This window comes from Halictus rubicundus, unplaced genomic scaffold (genome assembly GCF_050948215.1).
Source record: "Halictus rubicundus isolate RS-2024b unplaced genomic scaffold, iyHalRubi1_principal scaffold0358, whole genome shotgun sequence".
NCBI lineage: Eukaryota > Metazoa > Arthropoda > Insecta > Hymenoptera > Halictidae > Halictus > Halictus rubicundus.
The window spans coordinates 138,605-156,380 of NW_027488899.1; the positions used below are offsets into that span (position 1 = coordinate 138,605).

Here is a 17,776-nt window from a genome sequence, read left to right on the forward strand (position 1 = left end):
GCCGGCTCGGACGAGTTTCCCGTAGGCTTGCGCCCCTCCGGGGAGGGATTCCTGCCCGTTTGCACGGTGCAGGCTCGGATACGGGAATGAGGGTGTTTGGCGGAAGCGGTGGTTTTGGTAGGAACGGGGTGCGGTCGGGTTGGAGGTACAGCGGAGGTCTTATTCGGCGGTAGCGGTGCTCGGTGGAGATATGTTCTCGGTCTCGCATGCCGGTCCTCAACTGCTACGACTGCTGTTTCTCGTGGCCTATTTATCCTTCCCACCGCCCACTTCCACTCGCGAGCAGCCGCATCATCGCGGTGGCCACCTCGCGGCCGCGACGGGAGGCTGTGCTCGGCCGTGGTCTCGCGGCGCGCTCGCTGGGAGTGGGGCGGTGGTAGGCGCGGTGTTAGGCGGGGAAGTCGCGGGCCTTAGATATACCCGTTACATACATATTATGGACCTACATATTTGATACAATGAAATATTAAAGCATCTGCCAAACCTCCCAATCTTCCATCGTGTCCACGGGAACTTGCTGGTTGTCTTTACTATTACTCTCGGCCATTCTTCTTCTATAAATTTTTATTTTTCTCAATTTTCACAATTTTCACAGGTCAAGAGGTTCACGATCTTCTTTCTTTTCTCTGATTTTCACTTCAATGAATTCTATCACAGACGAGGTATAGGATAGACCAATCACCCAATGTATTTTCCTGTCTCACGGTCAGGGGGCTCTAGAGCCGTCTAGAGCCCCCGTACCATTCCGTGTCACATCCTACCGTATCATCCAGAACTAATATTGTGGAACCGATATTCTACAATGGCGCTGTTGCTGATATAATTTTAAATCTCATGTCGAGGATTCATATGATGAATGAAACAAAACAATGTCGTTTCCTCTTAATTCCATTACGGCTGACACGCGAGTGCATCGAAGGAGACGTAATGTAATAATAATAATAACGTAACGTCTCCGGCTGAGAATATTTTGGTCCCGGATCGAATCCCGCATGGAATGATTTTTTTTCGTTAAACACTGTTTTGGATCTTCGTTGGGTTCCGTAACGTTGGAACCTTTAACTTACGATCGCGAAATGTTCAAGAAATAAAGTCGGAATTTGTGGGAGAGCTAATCGATTTATTTGTCACCGTCACTGCGATTCTCGGAAAAGAGAGCGAGGGCTCGACGGATTGCCGTGTATATTGACGGGGCTCTCTCCCCTCGCCGCGCACCCCGAACTACTCGGTCCGCCCGAAGTGTGCGGGGAGAGAGAGAGACGAACCGCGACGACGGCCGAGTCCTCAATACAAACAAAGTTCGGCAGTCGCTAATTTGCCGTGTGTGCGTGCGGACGCACAGCGGCACCGAACAGCTGATTGCTCGAACATACCGCCCGCCTCGTTGTCGGGTCGGCAACGAAATAGTACAATGGTTTTCGGATGTTATACAGAGAAGTGAACAGAGTGAACGGCGTGAACGAAGTGAACAAAGTGAACAGAGTGAACGGCGTGAACGAAGTGAACAAAGTGAACAGAGTGAACGAAGTGAGCTACAGATATTTACAATCATTTACAATATGTACAATGTGCGTCTAAACACCGCCCGCCGTGAAGGGAGTCACGTTCCCTCGCCGGTGGAATGCTCGGAGGAAATGAGCGGTACAAGGCGCTGGATGGCTCTGGTGGTGGTACGGGTAGCGGTCTTCACGACAGCCACACGCACTCGTCCGTCGGATCCCCGATGCACCTCGACGACTCGTCCGAGAGGCCATTTCGTAGGCGGCGCGAGATCGTCCTTCAGGAGCACGACCGCTCCGACGGCAAGATTCTCCCGTGCCCTTTGCCATTTCGGAAGAGTCTGCAGCTGGCTCAGGTATTCGGTACGCCACCGCTGCCAGAAACCTTCCAGAAGTCTGGATACAAGGTTCCATCTCCGTCGGCCTGCGTCGTACGTGATTTCGTCACCCGGTTCTGGAACTGCGCACAAAGAAGAAGCGTTAACCAGATGGTTTGGCGTGAGGAAGGGAGGATCATTTGGATCGTCGGACAAGGCGGAGAGGGGTCGAGAGTTCATACAAGCTTCCACTTGACACAGCAAGGTGGAAAGCTCCTCGAAGGTGAGCTGTTGTTCCCCTATTGTGCGTCGTAGATGCCTCTTCGCGGATTTCACGGCCGCTTCCCACAGACCGCCGAAATGAGGAGAATACGGCGGTATGAACCTCCATTCCGTTCCGTCGGCGGCCAGCAATTCCGCCGTTTCCTTGTAAAAGGTCGATGCAGCGTTGAACATGCGCTTCAGAAGCTGATCGGCACCTCTGAACGTCGTAGCGTTGTCACTCAGCATCTGGTGACATCTTCCGCGTCTAGCTACGAAGCGTTTGAAAGCTGCGATGAAGGAGGCAGAGGACAAATCGGACACGACATCTAAGTGGACCGCCTTCGTGCACAGGCACACGAAAACGACGACGTATCCCTTGGTGGTCCGCTGTCCCCTTGCTCTCGTCATGAGCATCGGAATCGGACCAGCATAATCGACTCCGCTGACCGAGAATGCCCTTGCTGGTTGCACTCGCTGGGCAGGCAGCATTCCCATTTGCTGGTTGCTGGTGCGCCCTTGGAGCCGAGTGCAGGTAACGCAGCCTTTTACGACCCGTTTCACCAGCGTCTTGTCTCGCGGAATCCAGTGGCGGAGCCTGAGCGTCGCCCGCGTCAAGTTCACTCCCCCATGGAGCGTCCGAAGATGAGCTGACCGGATCAGCAATGGTGCCAACGGAGACTGTCGGTCGACTATCACAGGATGTCTCTGGTCGAATGAAACTGCTGCGTGGTCCAGTCGTCCTCCCACTCGTAAGACACCTTGACGATCTATAATCGGCCGAAGAGAAACAAGGGTCGAGGTCGATTTGACTATCTTACCCTTCTCCATTTCCGCAAGTTCGTCGCCAAAGTCGTCAGCTTGGCTCATTCGGTGGACGCTCACCCACGCCTCGTCGATCTCAGTGGCTGTCAGGAACCCGTGCTGCGGTGTACCGATGGAGCGAGCGTTGTTTGCGAATCGTCGCATATACGCGGTCACTCGGACTAGCCTCAACGCTGACGAGAATCGGAGAGGGTCCCAGGGCGATTCGAAGACGGCTCGCAGACTGGGATGGTCGCCGGACTTCGTCTTCCTTGCCATCGTCGTCGTCACCGTCACTCTGCGCTCCGGAGCCTCGCTCTCGTCGACGTCACATGCGCCAGGCCAATCCTCCTGAGGCCCTGACAACCACGAGGGACCGCTCCACCAGAGGTCATCGTCGACCAGTACCTGCGCTGAAATCCCACGCGTGGCAAGGTCCGCAGGATTTTCGTCTGTCCTCGCGTGTCGCCACTCAACGTCCGGTAGCAGGCGCTGGATCTCGGCCACCCTATGTGCCACAAACGGTTTCCACCTGGAAGCATGAGACCTCACCCAGGCTAGAACGACCGATGCATCGGTCCACGCATGCATAGTCACGCTGTGAGGCCGCATCGAATCTCCTACTGCTCTCAGCAATCGGGCCAGCAGTAGAGCGCCGCACAGCTCCAGCCTGGGAATGCTCTGTGGTTTCGTTGGAGCGACCTTGGTCTTCGCCATCAGTAAGTGCGTCTCGGCCCTTGCACCGGTAACTGGCGCCCTTATGAAGACGGCTGCGGAGTATGCCCTTTCCGACGCGTCGCTGAATCCGTGCAGCTCTATACTGTCGCTGGTCGCCGCACGATAGCCAATCCATCTCGGAACTGTGATTCGATCGGTCCTCTCCATCTCGAATCGAAGTTGCTTCCATCGCTCGGAAAACAGCTCAGACAGCGGCTCGTCCCACGACAATCCAGACAACCAGAGGTCCTGCAGCAGGATCTTCGCAGCAATGCTGATCGGAGACAGCCACCCCAATGGATCGAAAAGCCTGGCCGTCTCAGACAAAACCGATCGTTTGGTCCATGGTTGACCTGATGTGGCAGTCCTGAGCTTCGGAGCCGCAAGAGACAGAGTGTCGTTCGCCGTGCTCCATTTGAGTCCCAGTGCTCCTGCCTCTTGGTGACCCTGCAACAATTGAATGAGACCGGAGCTCGACGACAAGTAATTGGTCGCCCACTTATCCAGCGGGAATCCGCCCGCCGTCAGGATGTCCGTGAGTTGACGTCGAGCCTCCTCGGTGTCGTCGATGTCATCTCCTCCGGCCAGAATGTCATCGACATACGAATTCGCTCGGAGAATCGCTGCACCCCGCGGAAATCGAGCCTTCTCGTCGTCGGCAAGTTGAAGCAGTACTCTCGAGGCGAGGTACGGAGCCGACGTCGTGCCGTAAGTCACCGTCGTCAAACGGAAGTCCCGTACTTCCTCGCTTGGATCGTTCCTCCAGACGATCCTCTGCCAGTCTCTGTCCTCTGGGTGCACCTTGATCTGGCGAAACATTTTTACAATGTCCGTCGAAAAGGCATGCCGATGGAATCGCCACCTCGTTATTACGGCCCAGAGGTCAGTTTGGAGCTTCGGTCCGGCGGCCAGGTAATCGTTAATGGTACTGCCTCTGCCTGAAACGTAAGAGCCATTAAAAACTACTCTTATTTTGTTTCCAGATGGTTTTTCCCGCCACACGGCGTGATGCGGAAGGTAATTCTCCCCCCCCCCGCCAGTCGAGTGCCGCGAGACGAACTCCATGTGCCCGAGCCGTTCGTACTCCTCCAGAAATTCGGAGTATTTCTGTCGGAGCGTCTCGTCCCTTTCTCGTCTCCTTTCGGACGATAAGAGCAAGCGAACTGCAGCCGATCGCGGAACTCCGACATCGGTGCCTGGGGTGGCAACGAACGGTAAGCGCACAACGTAGCGTCCATCCTGATCTCTGCGGTGCGTATCCTTGAAGTGCTTTTCGCATGCTTCGTCCTGAGGCGTGCTTATTGCACTAGTTGGTACTTCTTCCAGCTCCCAGAACCTCTGCCAATCGTCTCGGAGGTCTCGTGCAGGCTGAACTAGCAAGGATCGCACCCGAGGTCCAGCGCTGTGGTCCTTGGTGGATGAGGTTGTGCCCATCGGCGCCCAGCCGAAGGGCGTTCGAACAATTGGAGGAGTGCCCATTGGTCCGATTCGATTCTCGAGGAGGAGGTGACCACACGCATCTGCCCCGAGAAGTAATTCCACCCTGTTCGGAGAGCGGAAGTCCTCGTCGGCCAACGGAAGTCCGTGGAGGTGAGTCCACTTCTCGTCGTTAATTTCTACCGCTGGAGTCGGAGCGGTAATTTTTCGCGTCACCAGCGCGTTTAACGCGAGTCGGAACTTGGAGTCGCGACTAGACGCGAGTAACACGGACACTTCGTGACGTACCGTGCCCACGTTTATCTCCTGGTATCCGGTCAAATGAACCTCCACGTTCCGGCGCGGAAGACGTAACGCTTGCACGACATCGTCCGTCACGAATGACATTTCGGACCCGGGATCGAGTAACGCGCGAGCGGAGACACTGCGACCGTTCGGGGACTTCAACTGGACGCGCGCGGTGGCCAGTAAAACAACGCGATTCGACCTGAACGTGTTCACCGAACTTGTGCTTGGCTGCGCGGGAGCTTCACTCTCCCGGAACGCCTCGTGAAGCGAGGTGTGGTGATGACCGCCGCACACCATACACCGGTAGGAAGACGTGCACGCCGCGAGCAAGTGGGTTCCCGAGAAACACGAAACGCACAGTTTATTTCGGTACACAAATTCCTTGCGTTCCGGCGCGCTAAAGGTTTTGAACTGACCGCAGTGCCCTAGCTGGTGATTGTCCGAGCACAGCGGGCACTTCCGAACGTTGCTGGCCTTCGCGGATGGCCCTTTGGTCATTTGCACGGTCATGGCCGTCCTTTGTTCGGATTTTCGCGTCTCCTCTCGCTTGGTCGGTGTTGACGAACACATCGGCTCTTGGGTCGAGGCCAAGGCATGGATGCGTGATTCGAGGAAATCTCGAATCTCCACGAAGGACGGCATGATCGTCGGGTCCGGGAACATCTTCTCCCAGTCCAGGCGCGTCGTCGAGTCCAGCTTCCTGACGAGGAGTGTCACGAACCAGTCGTCCCATGTGTCGACTGGTTTTTTTAGCGCGGCCAGAGCATCTCGAGCTTGACAGAACTCGTCGAGGACTCTGGTCAATTCCTCCGTCGAAGCTCGTTTTACTGCCGGGCAGTCCAAAAGTCTTCCGAGGTGAGCGGTGGTCAGTACACGGATGCCTCCATAACGACGTTCGAGTGCCGCCCACGCCGTCGAATAGTTCGCATCTGTCAGGGATGTACGCGCGATAACCTTCGCAGCCGCACCGGTGAGGCTCGCCTTCAAATATTGTAGGCGTTGGACGTCCTGCAATCGTTTGGAGTTGTGAATCGTAGCGCGAAACGAATCGCGAAACTCCTCCCACCGTAGGAGATCGCCCGAAAACTTCTCGATGGTCAGGGTCGGCAGTTTGGGTCCGGCGTTGCACTCGTGAGACTCGGCTTGAGCCGGAGTTGCTGAGGCGGCGGGCTTCAGGTTTTCTAGCCTCTCCACCAATTCAGAGGAGTTCTGAATGTAGGCTTCCTCGACTTCGTCGTATAGGCCTCTCTTCCTGTAGTTACTGGCGGCGTAATCTGGCATCGGTCTCAGAGCGTTGTGATTTACGGTGAAGTTGCGCCAGTAACTTTCCAGCAATTCGATCCTTTTCTTCAGCACAACCGCAGAGAGTTTCGCTGCCCCCAATTTGTCGGTATTGGTAATGCAGTTCTTGATGCGGCCAGCGATCTCCTCCTGAGCGACCACTACATCGCTGAACGTTTGCGGCATTGTTTCGGCAGTTAAAATTCAAAACGAAACGTGAAAACAAACTGATCGAGACGCGAAAGACAAAGGACTTTACGCGTATCGCGGTAAACACCTTGCCTCGGTCGGTTCGAGAGCGGTTGGTGTCCCGGTGGAAGGTCACGGAATTTTCGAATCCGTAACGGTTCGCCACGCGGTCTAAGTACCGTTTTTCGAGAACGGTCTCACGAATTCTGTTCGAAGAATTCACTTGCTCCTTTCCTTTCAGGTGCTTCCTGATTGTCTGCGACGGAGCCTCGGAAGATGCTCGATGCACTCGCGGATCACTCGAGGAGACAACGGAAGCGCACAACAGAACTCGCGGTGATGCACAGAATTCTTCGTAATTCTGCGGTGGATCGAGTGGAATAGAGAAATCGGCACACTCTAGTTCCCGGGTTTCGGCACCAAATGTTTTGGATCTTCGTTGGGTTCCGTAACGTTGGAACCTTTAACTTACGATCGCGAAATGTTCAAGAAATAAAGTCGGAATTTGTGGGAGAGCTAATCGATTTATTTGTCACCGTCACTGCGATTCTCGGAAAAGAGAGCGAGGGCTCGACGGATTGCCGTGTATATTGACGGGGCTCTCTCCCCTCGCCGCGCACCCCGAACTACTCGGTCCGCCCGAAGTGTGCGGGGAGAGAGAGAGACGAACCGCGACGACGGCCGAGTCCTCAATACAAACAAAGTTCGGCAGTCGCTAATTTGCCGTGTGTGCGTGCGGACGCACAGCGGCACCGAACAGCTGATTGCTCGAACAAACACTTTTTTCTTGTTCTTTCTACTACGTCAGTCTTCTTCCCTGTGCAATTACAACTACAACAGTGTAATAACATAATTATAAGAAATTAAATTAGTTTAATATTAGCCAAAAGTAAGAACTTAGTTTAAATTTAATTTAATAAAATACGACGTTGATATCACTAATTTCATTTGACTATTTAATAGCTACCTACTCAATCTACTTCTGATATTGCTTTTCATTTGCAGCGTATATATTCTAATAAATTTAATTATTTGGGATTGATAAAAGATTGAACAACAATATTTATAATAACTAGTTTTGAACATTTTTTAAGGGTAATTAAATTTAAAAATCAAAAAGAATTATTTAAAAGTACAAAATATATTTCAGTACATACCATTAAACCCGATTCTTTTTAATTTTTTCAGTTTAAATTTCACTTTGATATCTTTTTTAGTTCAAAAGTTATAGCAATATATGCGCCTCGCCGAACCGGGAATCGAATGCGCTACTTCCAGACATAGTTGGGCACTATTTAGATAACAAATTATTTAAATAACGATTCGAATAAAAGATACTTTAACTTTATTCGTTATTCGAAGGTTCGAATAAAAAAAGTATCTTTGTCGAATAAATAATTTTATTCGACGAGAATTTATCCGATGAATAAAGATAATTTTTTTTATTCGAAGCGGATTTATTCGAACTTGGAACAATTTTTTCATCTTTTATCTGTATCGTTTATTCGAAGGCTTCGAATAAACAGCAACGAGGTCCGACGAGAGCCGAACTTCAAAGACCCAGCGACTGACAAACGGCATACAATGTAAGCAGATGGGGAATCGCGTACGAATGCAAGTTTAACTTTTAGATTTTTCAATATACCACCATAAAATTGCGACGAGTGAATTGAGGGGCTTTTCCTGATGAAAATGAGTCCAAATTTGAGTGTAATCGAACAAATTTATTGATACGTAATGTTACGATAAAAATGACATTCTTATTGAAGATAGTCCAAATGATGTCGTGTTTGGACTCATTTTGATCGGGACAAGCTCCACAGCTCATTCGTATTAACAATATTATTCTGATTAAAAACATAAAAGCATAAATTGCCAATAATGCACGATTCTCCATCTACTTACATTGTAGGCCGTTGGTCGGTCGCTGGTCTTTGAAGTTCCGAGCTCGTAGAGTCGCGAGATATCGGTGTGAAACAACTACCAATCAAATTGCAAAACTCCATTGTTTTTCAGGATTTTTTTATGGGACTTGCGCCAACTAATTCGTGGCATTCTTCTGATTAAAATGACACTAAACACGGTACAAATTGGACTGTATTTAGCATTTTTATCCGTAGATTTATTCGAAGGCTTCGAATAAATCTTCGGATAACTTTTGCCAGCTCGACGAATAAACGGCGACGAAGGCCGACGAGGACCGACGAGCGCCGAACGTCGAAGACCCAGCGACTGCCAAACGGCATACAATGTAAGCGGATGGAGAATCATGCATTATTGGCAATTTATGCTTTTATGTTTTTAATCAGAACAATATTGTTAAGACGAATGAGTTGTAAAGCTTGTCCCGATCAAAATGAGTCCAAACACGACATCATTTGGACTGTCTTTAATGAAATTGTAATTTTTATCGTAACATTAGGTATCAATGAAACTTGTTCGATTACCCTCGAATTTGACCTCATTTTCATCAGGAAAATCCCCTCCATTCGCTCGTCACAATTTAATGAGGATATATTGAAAAATCTAAAAGTTTAAACTTTCCTACGTGCGCGATTCTCCATCCGCTTACAATGTATGTCGTCTGTCGTCGCTGGGTCTTTGAAGCTCGGCGCTCGGCAAAAGTTATTCGAAGATTTATTCTATAGTCATAACATCAGATATGTACATAACTCGTCAATCATTTGTATTTGACCAGATTTGATCATTTTTGTGGATCTAGTTCCAACATTTATCGTTCGTCAGCGTAGAGGGCGTAAGAAAACCAGTTGTTTACATGTGAGACACGAAACCCCATATGGTGATTGGTCTACTCCTATACCTCGTCTGTGATAAGACATTTGCCGGTGTAGTTGCGATTCCCGACGCTACTGGCGCTGCATTCGCCATTCGGGTTCTGTCGGCATCGATCGGCTCTCTCTGTCGATCTCGAGCAGGGGGAGGAAACTCTTATGTATGACCTTGGACCGCTTAGTTCACTTGCGAGGGAATGAGCATAGATGGCACCACGTTCACAGCCATCACATGATTAAACGTGATTGGACGTGACTGATGTTCCAATCTTTCCTGCTATTGGACGCTACTATTCCTGCCAAAACCACTGCTGCATGGCATGAATGATCGTGTGACTCGTTGCGGACTGTGATATTATAACCTTCAAAACCTTCTTCATATTGTTTTAATAAGACAAAAATTTAAGTGTATTGAAAATTCGAGTAATAAGCCCAGGAAATATTGAAAAAATATTGAAAAAAACTTTGCTCAGTGTCGAATCAATTTTAGAAATAATTTTTCAAAATTGAGCGAACTCGGTGAACTTATTTCTGAGCTTATTTTTCGAATTTTACTTTGTGCATTCATTATAAAATTTTTTAAAGTTTGTTTTAGGATAGTGAGGTGCAGAGCAGTGCAGCAGCAAGTGTAAAGAGTGTACAAAATAAGTGGATGAAGATATTATCATTTGTATTAGTTTGATATTATATGTAATTATCTGTTACATGTATAATTATGTATTATTATGTTTTGAAATAAAATATTGTAAAAATAATGTATTGTTGCAAAACATATTATATCCTTTTATTATATTATATCCTTTTTTTTATATAAGTTTACTTCTAAATTTATGTAGTAATCGTACTGTACAGTAGATATATGTGTATGTGTATATGCGTATGTGTATGTTTGTAGAATCGTATAGCTATATATATATAGCTTTTAGTTGAGGTCAGGAGGGAATGGGTCTAGGTGGCACTGCTAATGTCCACACATTATACATGGGAGATTGCTCCCCCTGATCTCGAGTCACGCGCTCTCCCGACACATAACCGCATTATATAGACACTATTTTTTCGTAATAAAACTATTCTAAGTGTGTGCAATAAAAGCCCTGCGTACAGTTAATTTCAACCACGATCCTAACCTCCTTTAACAGGTTATGGGCCCAGAGCAGAAAGAAGGAAATTAACGAAATACGCAACTTAACCTATACAGCCACGCGACGCGCAAAAAAAATTGCGAAAAGTGACGCCAGAGATCGATCGAAGATCTGTTCTCGCGCACAGTTCCGTGAATCGATAAGTGAATGCAAATCGCCGCGAACGCGTATACACGTGCCAACGAAAAACAAAGTGACGCCGTGTCGCCAGTGAACGATCGAATAAGAAAAATGGCATTTTCGAACACCGTGAGGTTAGAAGTGCTAACACGTGAAAACTACGACACGTGGAAAATTCAAGCACGAGCTGTCTTGACGAAAAGTGACCTTTGGGAATATGTGTGTGGCGAAAGCGAGCCCCCCGTCGTAGGTGGACAAGGCGATGCCCTTCGAGCATCGCAGCAAGCGCACAAAGTATGGCTGAGACAGGATGGAAGAGCTATGTCGGATCTGATACTTTCGATAAATCCATCCGAATTAAAACAGATTCGCGGCTGCAACACATCAAGAGAAGTGTGGGAAAAATTGGAATCCGTCTAGGCTTCGAAGGGACCTGCACGTAAAGCGACATTACTCAAAAAATTAACCCTGCACAAAATGCAGGAAGGCGGGGATATTCGAGAACATACGACTGTATTCTTTGACGTAGTCGATAAATTGGAAGCAATGGGCATAAACATCAATGGTGAGTTGCTATCAATGATGCTATTATATAGTTTGCCCGACAGCTTCGACAACTTCCGGTGCGCGATCGAGACGCGCGACGATGTACCAGATGCTGAATCGCTACGGGTAAAAATCATCGAGGAAAGCGACGCACGAAAGCAGAAAACGACCGGAAACGAATCCAACGCCATGTTTGTCAAGAATTACCGATGCAGAGGAAAACCATCGAAAAATGCAGAGGAAATCCATCGAAAAACCAGCGGAAAACCGAACGAAGGTAAATCATCATCTCATCCTGTTAAATATAAGTGCGGATATTGTAGAAAGACGGGACACAAGACCGCAGACTGTTGGAAGAAGAAGTCGACCAATTCAAGGGGAGATCCTGACGATGAAGCGTACCTCGCAACTGCATTCATCGACGAATCGGCACAGCTTTCCAGCACCGGATCGGACAAAAATCATTGGTGCCTGGATAGCGGATGCACATCCCACCTATGCAACGACAAAAGTTTATTTACGAACCCGGAGGAAACACGCAGCGGATTAAAACTGGCCAGTAACGCAACAGCTCAAATAATCGCAAAAGGCGACGTGAACGTCATGACATCGGATGGCAATCAAGGCAAGTCAATCAAACTTGAAAATACCCTATACGTTCCCGAATTGAGGACTAACTTATTGTCCGTCGCCAAGATTGTAGACAAAGGCAATGAAATAATCTTCCGAAAAAGTCATGCTGTTGTCGCAGACCCTCGTGGAAGAGTTAAACTAATCGCTGACAGAAGAGGCGATTTATTCTATCTGCGTGAGAATAGTCAACGGGCTTGTGTTGCAAGCAAGGACCGGTCTAGTGCACAAATCTGGCACGAAAGACTCGGACACCTGAACTCCAGGGACACGTCATCAATGCTGAAGAATTTACTTCAAATGAAGATCAACGACGCGAAGAGATTACATTCATGCAAGATATGTCTAACGGGAAAACTTACAAGTCTCCCGTTTACATCTGTTAACGACAAGTCGAGTTTGCCTCGTAGCTGAGGCAAATACTGTCTCAGTCGTAATCGGAAGAACTGGGAAAACGAGTATGACGGAATCGACGGACAAACGATGGATCGCAAGAAAGAAAACTCGATGCTCAACGTGTGTGGTCGTGATCGAACTGAGATCGATCAACCGTCGCGCGGCGCACGCGCCACACCCGCCCGCTCCCCTCGCCCGCCGCGAGCTGCTCGATCCACCCGTGGCGCACGCGGGGGTTGAGGAGGGGTGCGACGGGGCAAGCCGCGCGCACGCGTTGTCGATCAGCCTTTGTCGTGCGTTTATTACAATTATGTACATACGGTCGATTAAACAATAAAATATAATACAATGCTTGAAGTCGGTTTTATGCCGTTCCCGAACAACATCCAAATCCAAGCGATCGTCAAATCTCTTGGATATCGTGCATACGGATCTGTGCGGCTCGATGCGAACTGCATCAATTGGAGGCGCACGTTACTTCATGACATTAATCGACGATCACAGTCGATGGTGCGAGGTATATTTCCTTAAGAGTAAGGACGAGGTAACTACCAGGTTCATCGAATACAAAAACTTCGTTGAGACGCAGACCGGGCGCAAAATAAAAGCCGTTCAGTCGGATAACGGAACGGAGTATTGTAATAACATATTAAACGAAATTTTCAGTAAAGCCGGGATCTGCCGACGTTTAACAACCGTTCACACACCGGAGCAGAACGGAATCGCCGAACGCAAAAACCGCACCTTAGTCGAATCGGCGCGATGCATGCTAATACAATCGGGACTTCCACCTAAATTCTGGGCGGAAGCAATTGCCACCGCCAACTTCATACGCAACAGATGCATCACCAAAAGCCTGGACGGTAAAACCCCTCACGAGATATGGTCCGGGAAAGAACCGAATATCAGATTTCTCAAAACATTCGGATGCAGAGCATACGTGCTGGACAAAACCCAAAATAAGGGGAAGTTCGATCGAAGAGGAATCGCAGGTATCTTCGTAGGATACTCGAACGAATCCAAAGCGTATCGCGTATGGATTCCGAGCGAAAACAGAATTCGAACGACAAGAGACGTGAAATTTCTGGACGAATTCGACTCGGAAGACAAGTTCGACGATATCATCACAGAAGAAACTGCAAACGGAAGGTTCAGAATCATAAGCATCGGAACCGCCGATACCAATGGAGAGACAACACCGGAAGAGCGAACTACGCCCGCAACCAACACAAAGCCCGATCATTCACCGGATACGGAAAACAATACAAACGAAGAAATTGGTCCGAGGCGTGGTCCAGGAAGACCTCGAAAGATAAAAACCGGAAAACCAGGTCGACCGACCAAAGAACGACCAGCGTTTTTGTGGAGCAGGTCGTCCGCGGATGGCCGAAAAACATCAACACGGCGACAGGTGAATGCCCGAGCGAGCGCGTGCGAATGAATGTGAGAGAGTAAGGAAGGTGCGACGACCGCGAGCGATGTAGGTGATCCGATTCGGGTGTATGTATTAAGGACCATCGGCCTATATATGCGAGGTAGGTCGCGGTCGCGGAAGTAGAGAGTCAGAGTTTGACAGCGAAAGAGGGAGAGAGAGAGAGAGAGAGAGAGAGAGAGAGAGAGAGATTTCGGCAGAGGACCGATCTTGTGGAGCAAGTGTAGCCGACTCAACGTTTAAGTTACTAAACGTATCACATACACCGATATATATTGATTTCGACCAGCCTGACACCAAATCCCTACATAAATTATATAATGATTATTCTGTAAATTAATTTTAAAAAAATAAATACCTTTTCTTGAACAAGTGCGGTCTTTTCTACCTTATATGATATTGTCCTTTCGAACGTTCCTTGATACTGAAATTCTGTCTGATCCGTAATTAGAATTGCGAGGTGATATATTTTACTACTTTCCGATGTGAAATTGCTAATATAAAGATACAGTGACAAAACATCGATCCGACATATGGTATGACCCCATACGACACTCTGCCGCGAACATTTCACTCAGCACAAAATCGCCGATAGGGACATCAGAAAGCAATCGATCCGACACAGTGACAAAACATAATAAAAGTAAAAAAAAAATGCGTTAGTCGACAGGATTTGAACACTGGTCGTCCGGCTGAAAACTTGGCACGCTGGCAAACCAAATCTTGTTGTACCGTAGAAAAAATACGGCATTACACAGGAAATAATGAAACTCGAAAACTATTCAGTATCTGCCGCTATAATGATATATATTCGTGAACAGGACAATGAGATCTATAAGTGTGCAAAGTTTCAACAGAATCGGTGACTCGAAGGTCGTGGCGTCTTGCGAAACGTGCAAGGGTCAGAAACTTTTTCAAACTGCCGCTTCAATATTGCAATGAGCAGTTTATAAGTGGTCAATTGTCCTTCCTGAAGGTTCAATCTAGGTCTGTTCAGAGGCCAAAATGCGAATTTCTGCCTCATCGTCGAGTAATTTGCAATATTCGGCAGCATACATATTGTACATATGTAAACCTCTACTATCGATTTGCATTATCGACCGTATTCTATCGCAACGTACAGTGTTTGAATGGTGCCTTTTTTCTAGACATTTTACGTCTTAAATAAATAAGTAATCAATTAAAAAATGCATACCACCGTGTTTGCGCATGTTTTTGCTACGTCTGTGCAGAGCCTTTTTTTCGATACGAACACTAAATCTCTCGAAATTAAGAGAATCTCTCTGCGACAGCCATCTTGTGACGTCATACTTGCTTCAGAAAGCGAGTTTTCTGCCGAATATTACAAATTACTCCACGATGAGGTAAAAATTCGCAATTTGGGCTCTGGACAGACGTAGATTGGACTTTTAGGAAACACAACTGACCACTTTTAATCCTAAACCTAAAAGTCATAAAAAACCTATGGCACACCAAAATGACTAACATTCAAACGGAGAAAATATCCGTCTCCGATATAATGTTAACACGGATAAGCGGACAGCGAAACTCGAGAACCGTCGTCGCCGAGGAGTGGATCACACATGTCGGCTATATCTCGGTGTGAGATCAGAAGACCGCTACTAATCCAATTACAAAACTTCTTTATTTTTCGTTATTTTTTAATGAAACTTTTACCAACATATTCGTGGCATTCTCTGATTAAGATGAAACCAAATATGATATAATTCCGAAACACTCGGCGAAATGTCAACGGATATGTACATAGTTGACGTACTGACGTTACTGTTGCCATAAACGCCCTTTCTCGCGAGTCCAGTGCGTATTTTCTCTTTGCGCGTGATCTGACGGCTCCCATTAAGGCAAATGTCTGAAAAAATCACAGACAGCGGAGGCTGTCCATCGAATAGACACTGTCCAAAGATCGGAAGCCAAGATGACAAACGGTGGAATGCACGCCCAAGTCACATTTGAGCGACGCAATTAGAGGAGAGTGAAAACCCCGAAGAAGTCGTCGAAATACGTGAAGAGGAAATCATCTCGGAAAACGAATAAGGGGGCACTCTGAAGGACGTCTGAGTGACTTCCCATCTCAGACGAGAGCCACCTCCCAGGATCGAAACAGGGAAGAATTTCACGTGACGATCGGCTCGATATTCGGAGATCCTCGTCGAGACCTCACAATAGAGGAATGTCACGAGCCAGGGGCCAACAACAGCTCCGAGGTCCACCTAAGAATCGAGGGCGTACCCGTTAAAGCTATTGTCGACACCAGAAGCACGGTAACGGCAATGTCAGAAAACTGGTCCAAAAACATCAAGGTCAGTTAGACAAATGCCCCATGTTACCAGTCACTGGTGCATTCGTGATACGAGCTACGGGCAATAAATCAGCCCGATTGAAAAAACAAATATGGGTAACCATCACCCACCCAAATATCACGCTTGAAGCCCCGGTGGTGATAGTTCCCGGCCTAGTCTGTGACTTCATCATCGGCGTCGAACGTTGCGACGATCAAAGGCAACGATCGACTTTGCCCAAGACACATTGGTAATAACGATCAATAGAACGAGAGCCTCCATCAAAACGGGTCAAGAAAGTGCCGATGAGCAAGCATCGGTATAGGCCTGTTGGGGTCACGCGCATGCCCAGCCGAGCGCGGCGGAACGTGCACGAGCTTGCGCGGCGGGAAGAACAAGTTCGCATCTCGCGATGATGCTGTCTTGTGTTTGCGAATCGATCGTTTTACCTTTCGTGTTATATTATGCAGTATCATATTGTTACGATGGAAGCTGTCGATTGCGGCGATCGAGAGAAGTTGGCCGTCGTATCGATATTGTGGTATCCGGCCAACGGGGTTGTTGTTAAGAAGAAGACAGACGACAGAACCTCTCGAGTCGACGAAGCGAGAGCACGCACCTGTATCGCATCTTTTAACATTGTCCGTTGACAGCCAATAAATAGTTATTTACTTGTTGGTAGTGTTCGGTGTTGTTGTTTAGTTGAGGGATGTGTTCGCCGGCGAGGCGGAGCCGAAGCCTCCGCAACATTGGTGTCAGAAGTCAGACTGGGCATCTCCAGAAGGACTGCCCGAAGAGACAAACACAGAGGATGGGAAACGCAAAGAAGTCATAGTAGGAGGGGAGACTGTGACTTCACCTTCTTCTACCCCTGTCGTGCTGAAGACTTATTTGAAGAAAGATTGTACGGCCATCGAGGGATTCATCGATGGAAAAATGGCTACGATAATAATCGACACGGGATCGAGCGTAAATCTTTTGGGGACGGATAAGTTCAATCCCAGAAGTAAGCTTGGCGCGGCGGAAGGACTTCTGGAAATCAAAATTGTGTCCATTTCCGGGGAAAATTTACCGATTCAAGGCAGGTACAAATGTCCCATTAAAATCAATAGTTTCGAAACAGAGGAAGAATTTTTCCTGATCGAAATGGCGGAGGAGTGTATTTTGGGGAACGGATTCCTCCAGAAACACGCGTGTAGGCTCGATTATTGGGCGAGGAAACTACAAATAGCCGAGAAGGAAGAGGTCGGCTTTATCGGTCAATAGATACGTAATAAGGAGGATGCAGCTTTATTAGCGAAGATGGAAGAGGAGACTCCGGTAGCGGAAGAGGTACAGGAGGTTGCGGTTCCACCTGTACCGAAGCACTTAGAAGATCTTTTCCAGCGTTGCTGCTCGGCCTTATCTCCGCCACGGAAGACAGCATTTGCGAAAGTAACACATGAATTTCAGGATATATTCGCAGAAAATCCTGAACATGTTGGGAATTGTGATGTTGTCCAACATAGGATTGACACAGGAGATTGTGCACCAATCAAACAGGCACCGCGACGTCTCCCTTTTCACCGACGAGACGAAGTTAAAGAATTACTCGCGAAGATGGAAAGGCAGGGAGTAATTGAGGA

The 17,776-nt window shown here is 48.1% G+C and overlaps 2 protein-coding genes across 2 annotated transcripts; both read right to left on the minus strand.

Annotated features, from left to right (window-relative positions):
• Positions 1 to 1,600: 1,600 nt before the first annotated feature.
• Positions 1,601 to 3,160, minus strand: LOC143364236 (uncharacterized). Its single transcript, XM_076804694.1, has 2 exons — positions 2,059 to 3,160; positions 1,601 to 1,959 (listed from the first exon to the last, which is right to left on the minus strand). The coding sequence occupies exons 1-2, from the start codon at positions 3,158 to 3,160 to the stop codon at positions 1,601 to 1,603; spliced, it is 1,461 nt and encodes a 486-aa protein (XP_076660809.1).
• Positions 3,161 to 3,353: 193 nt separating this feature from the next.
• On the minus strand, positions 3,354 to 6,790 carry LOC143364237 (uncharacterized). The gene is made up of 4 exons (XM_076804695.1): positions 6,482 to 6,790; positions 5,537 to 6,331; positions 3,434 to 5,008; positions 3,354 to 3,389 (listed from the first exon to the last, which is right to left on the minus strand). The coding sequence occupies exons 1-4, from the start codon at positions 6,788 to 6,790 to the stop codon at positions 3,354 to 3,356; spliced, it is 2,715 nt and encodes a 904-aa protein (XP_076660810.1).
• Between the last annotated feature and the right edge of the window lie 10,986 nt (positions 6,791 to 17,776).

What these genes read in the sequence shown, in the direction of transcription:
- LOC143364236 (XM_076804694.1), bottom strand. Translation starts at nt 3,160, where the DNA reads ATGGCAAGGAAGACGAAGTCCGGCGACCATCCCAGTCTGCGAGCCGTC. An exon ending in GCTGTGTCAAGTGGAAGCTT is followed by an intron (nt 1,960 to 2,058) that starts GTATGAACTCTC and finishes CTTTGTGCGCAG; the next exon opens with TTCCAGAACCGGGTGACGAA.
- LOC143364237 (XM_076804695.1), bottom strand. Translation starts at nt 6,790, where the DNA reads ATGCCGCAAACGTTCAGCGATGTAGTGGTCGCTCAGGAGGAGATCGCT. An exon ending in ACCTGAAGCCCGCCGCCTCA is followed by an intron (nt 6,332 to 6,481) that starts GCAACTCCGGCT and finishes AAACGATTGCAG; the next exon opens with GACGTCCAACGCCTACAATA. An exon ending in CGCAGCCAAGCACAAGTTCG is followed by an intron (nt 5,009 to 5,536) that starts GTGAACACGTTC and finishes TCATCCACCAAG; the next exon opens with GACCACAGCGCTGGACCTCG.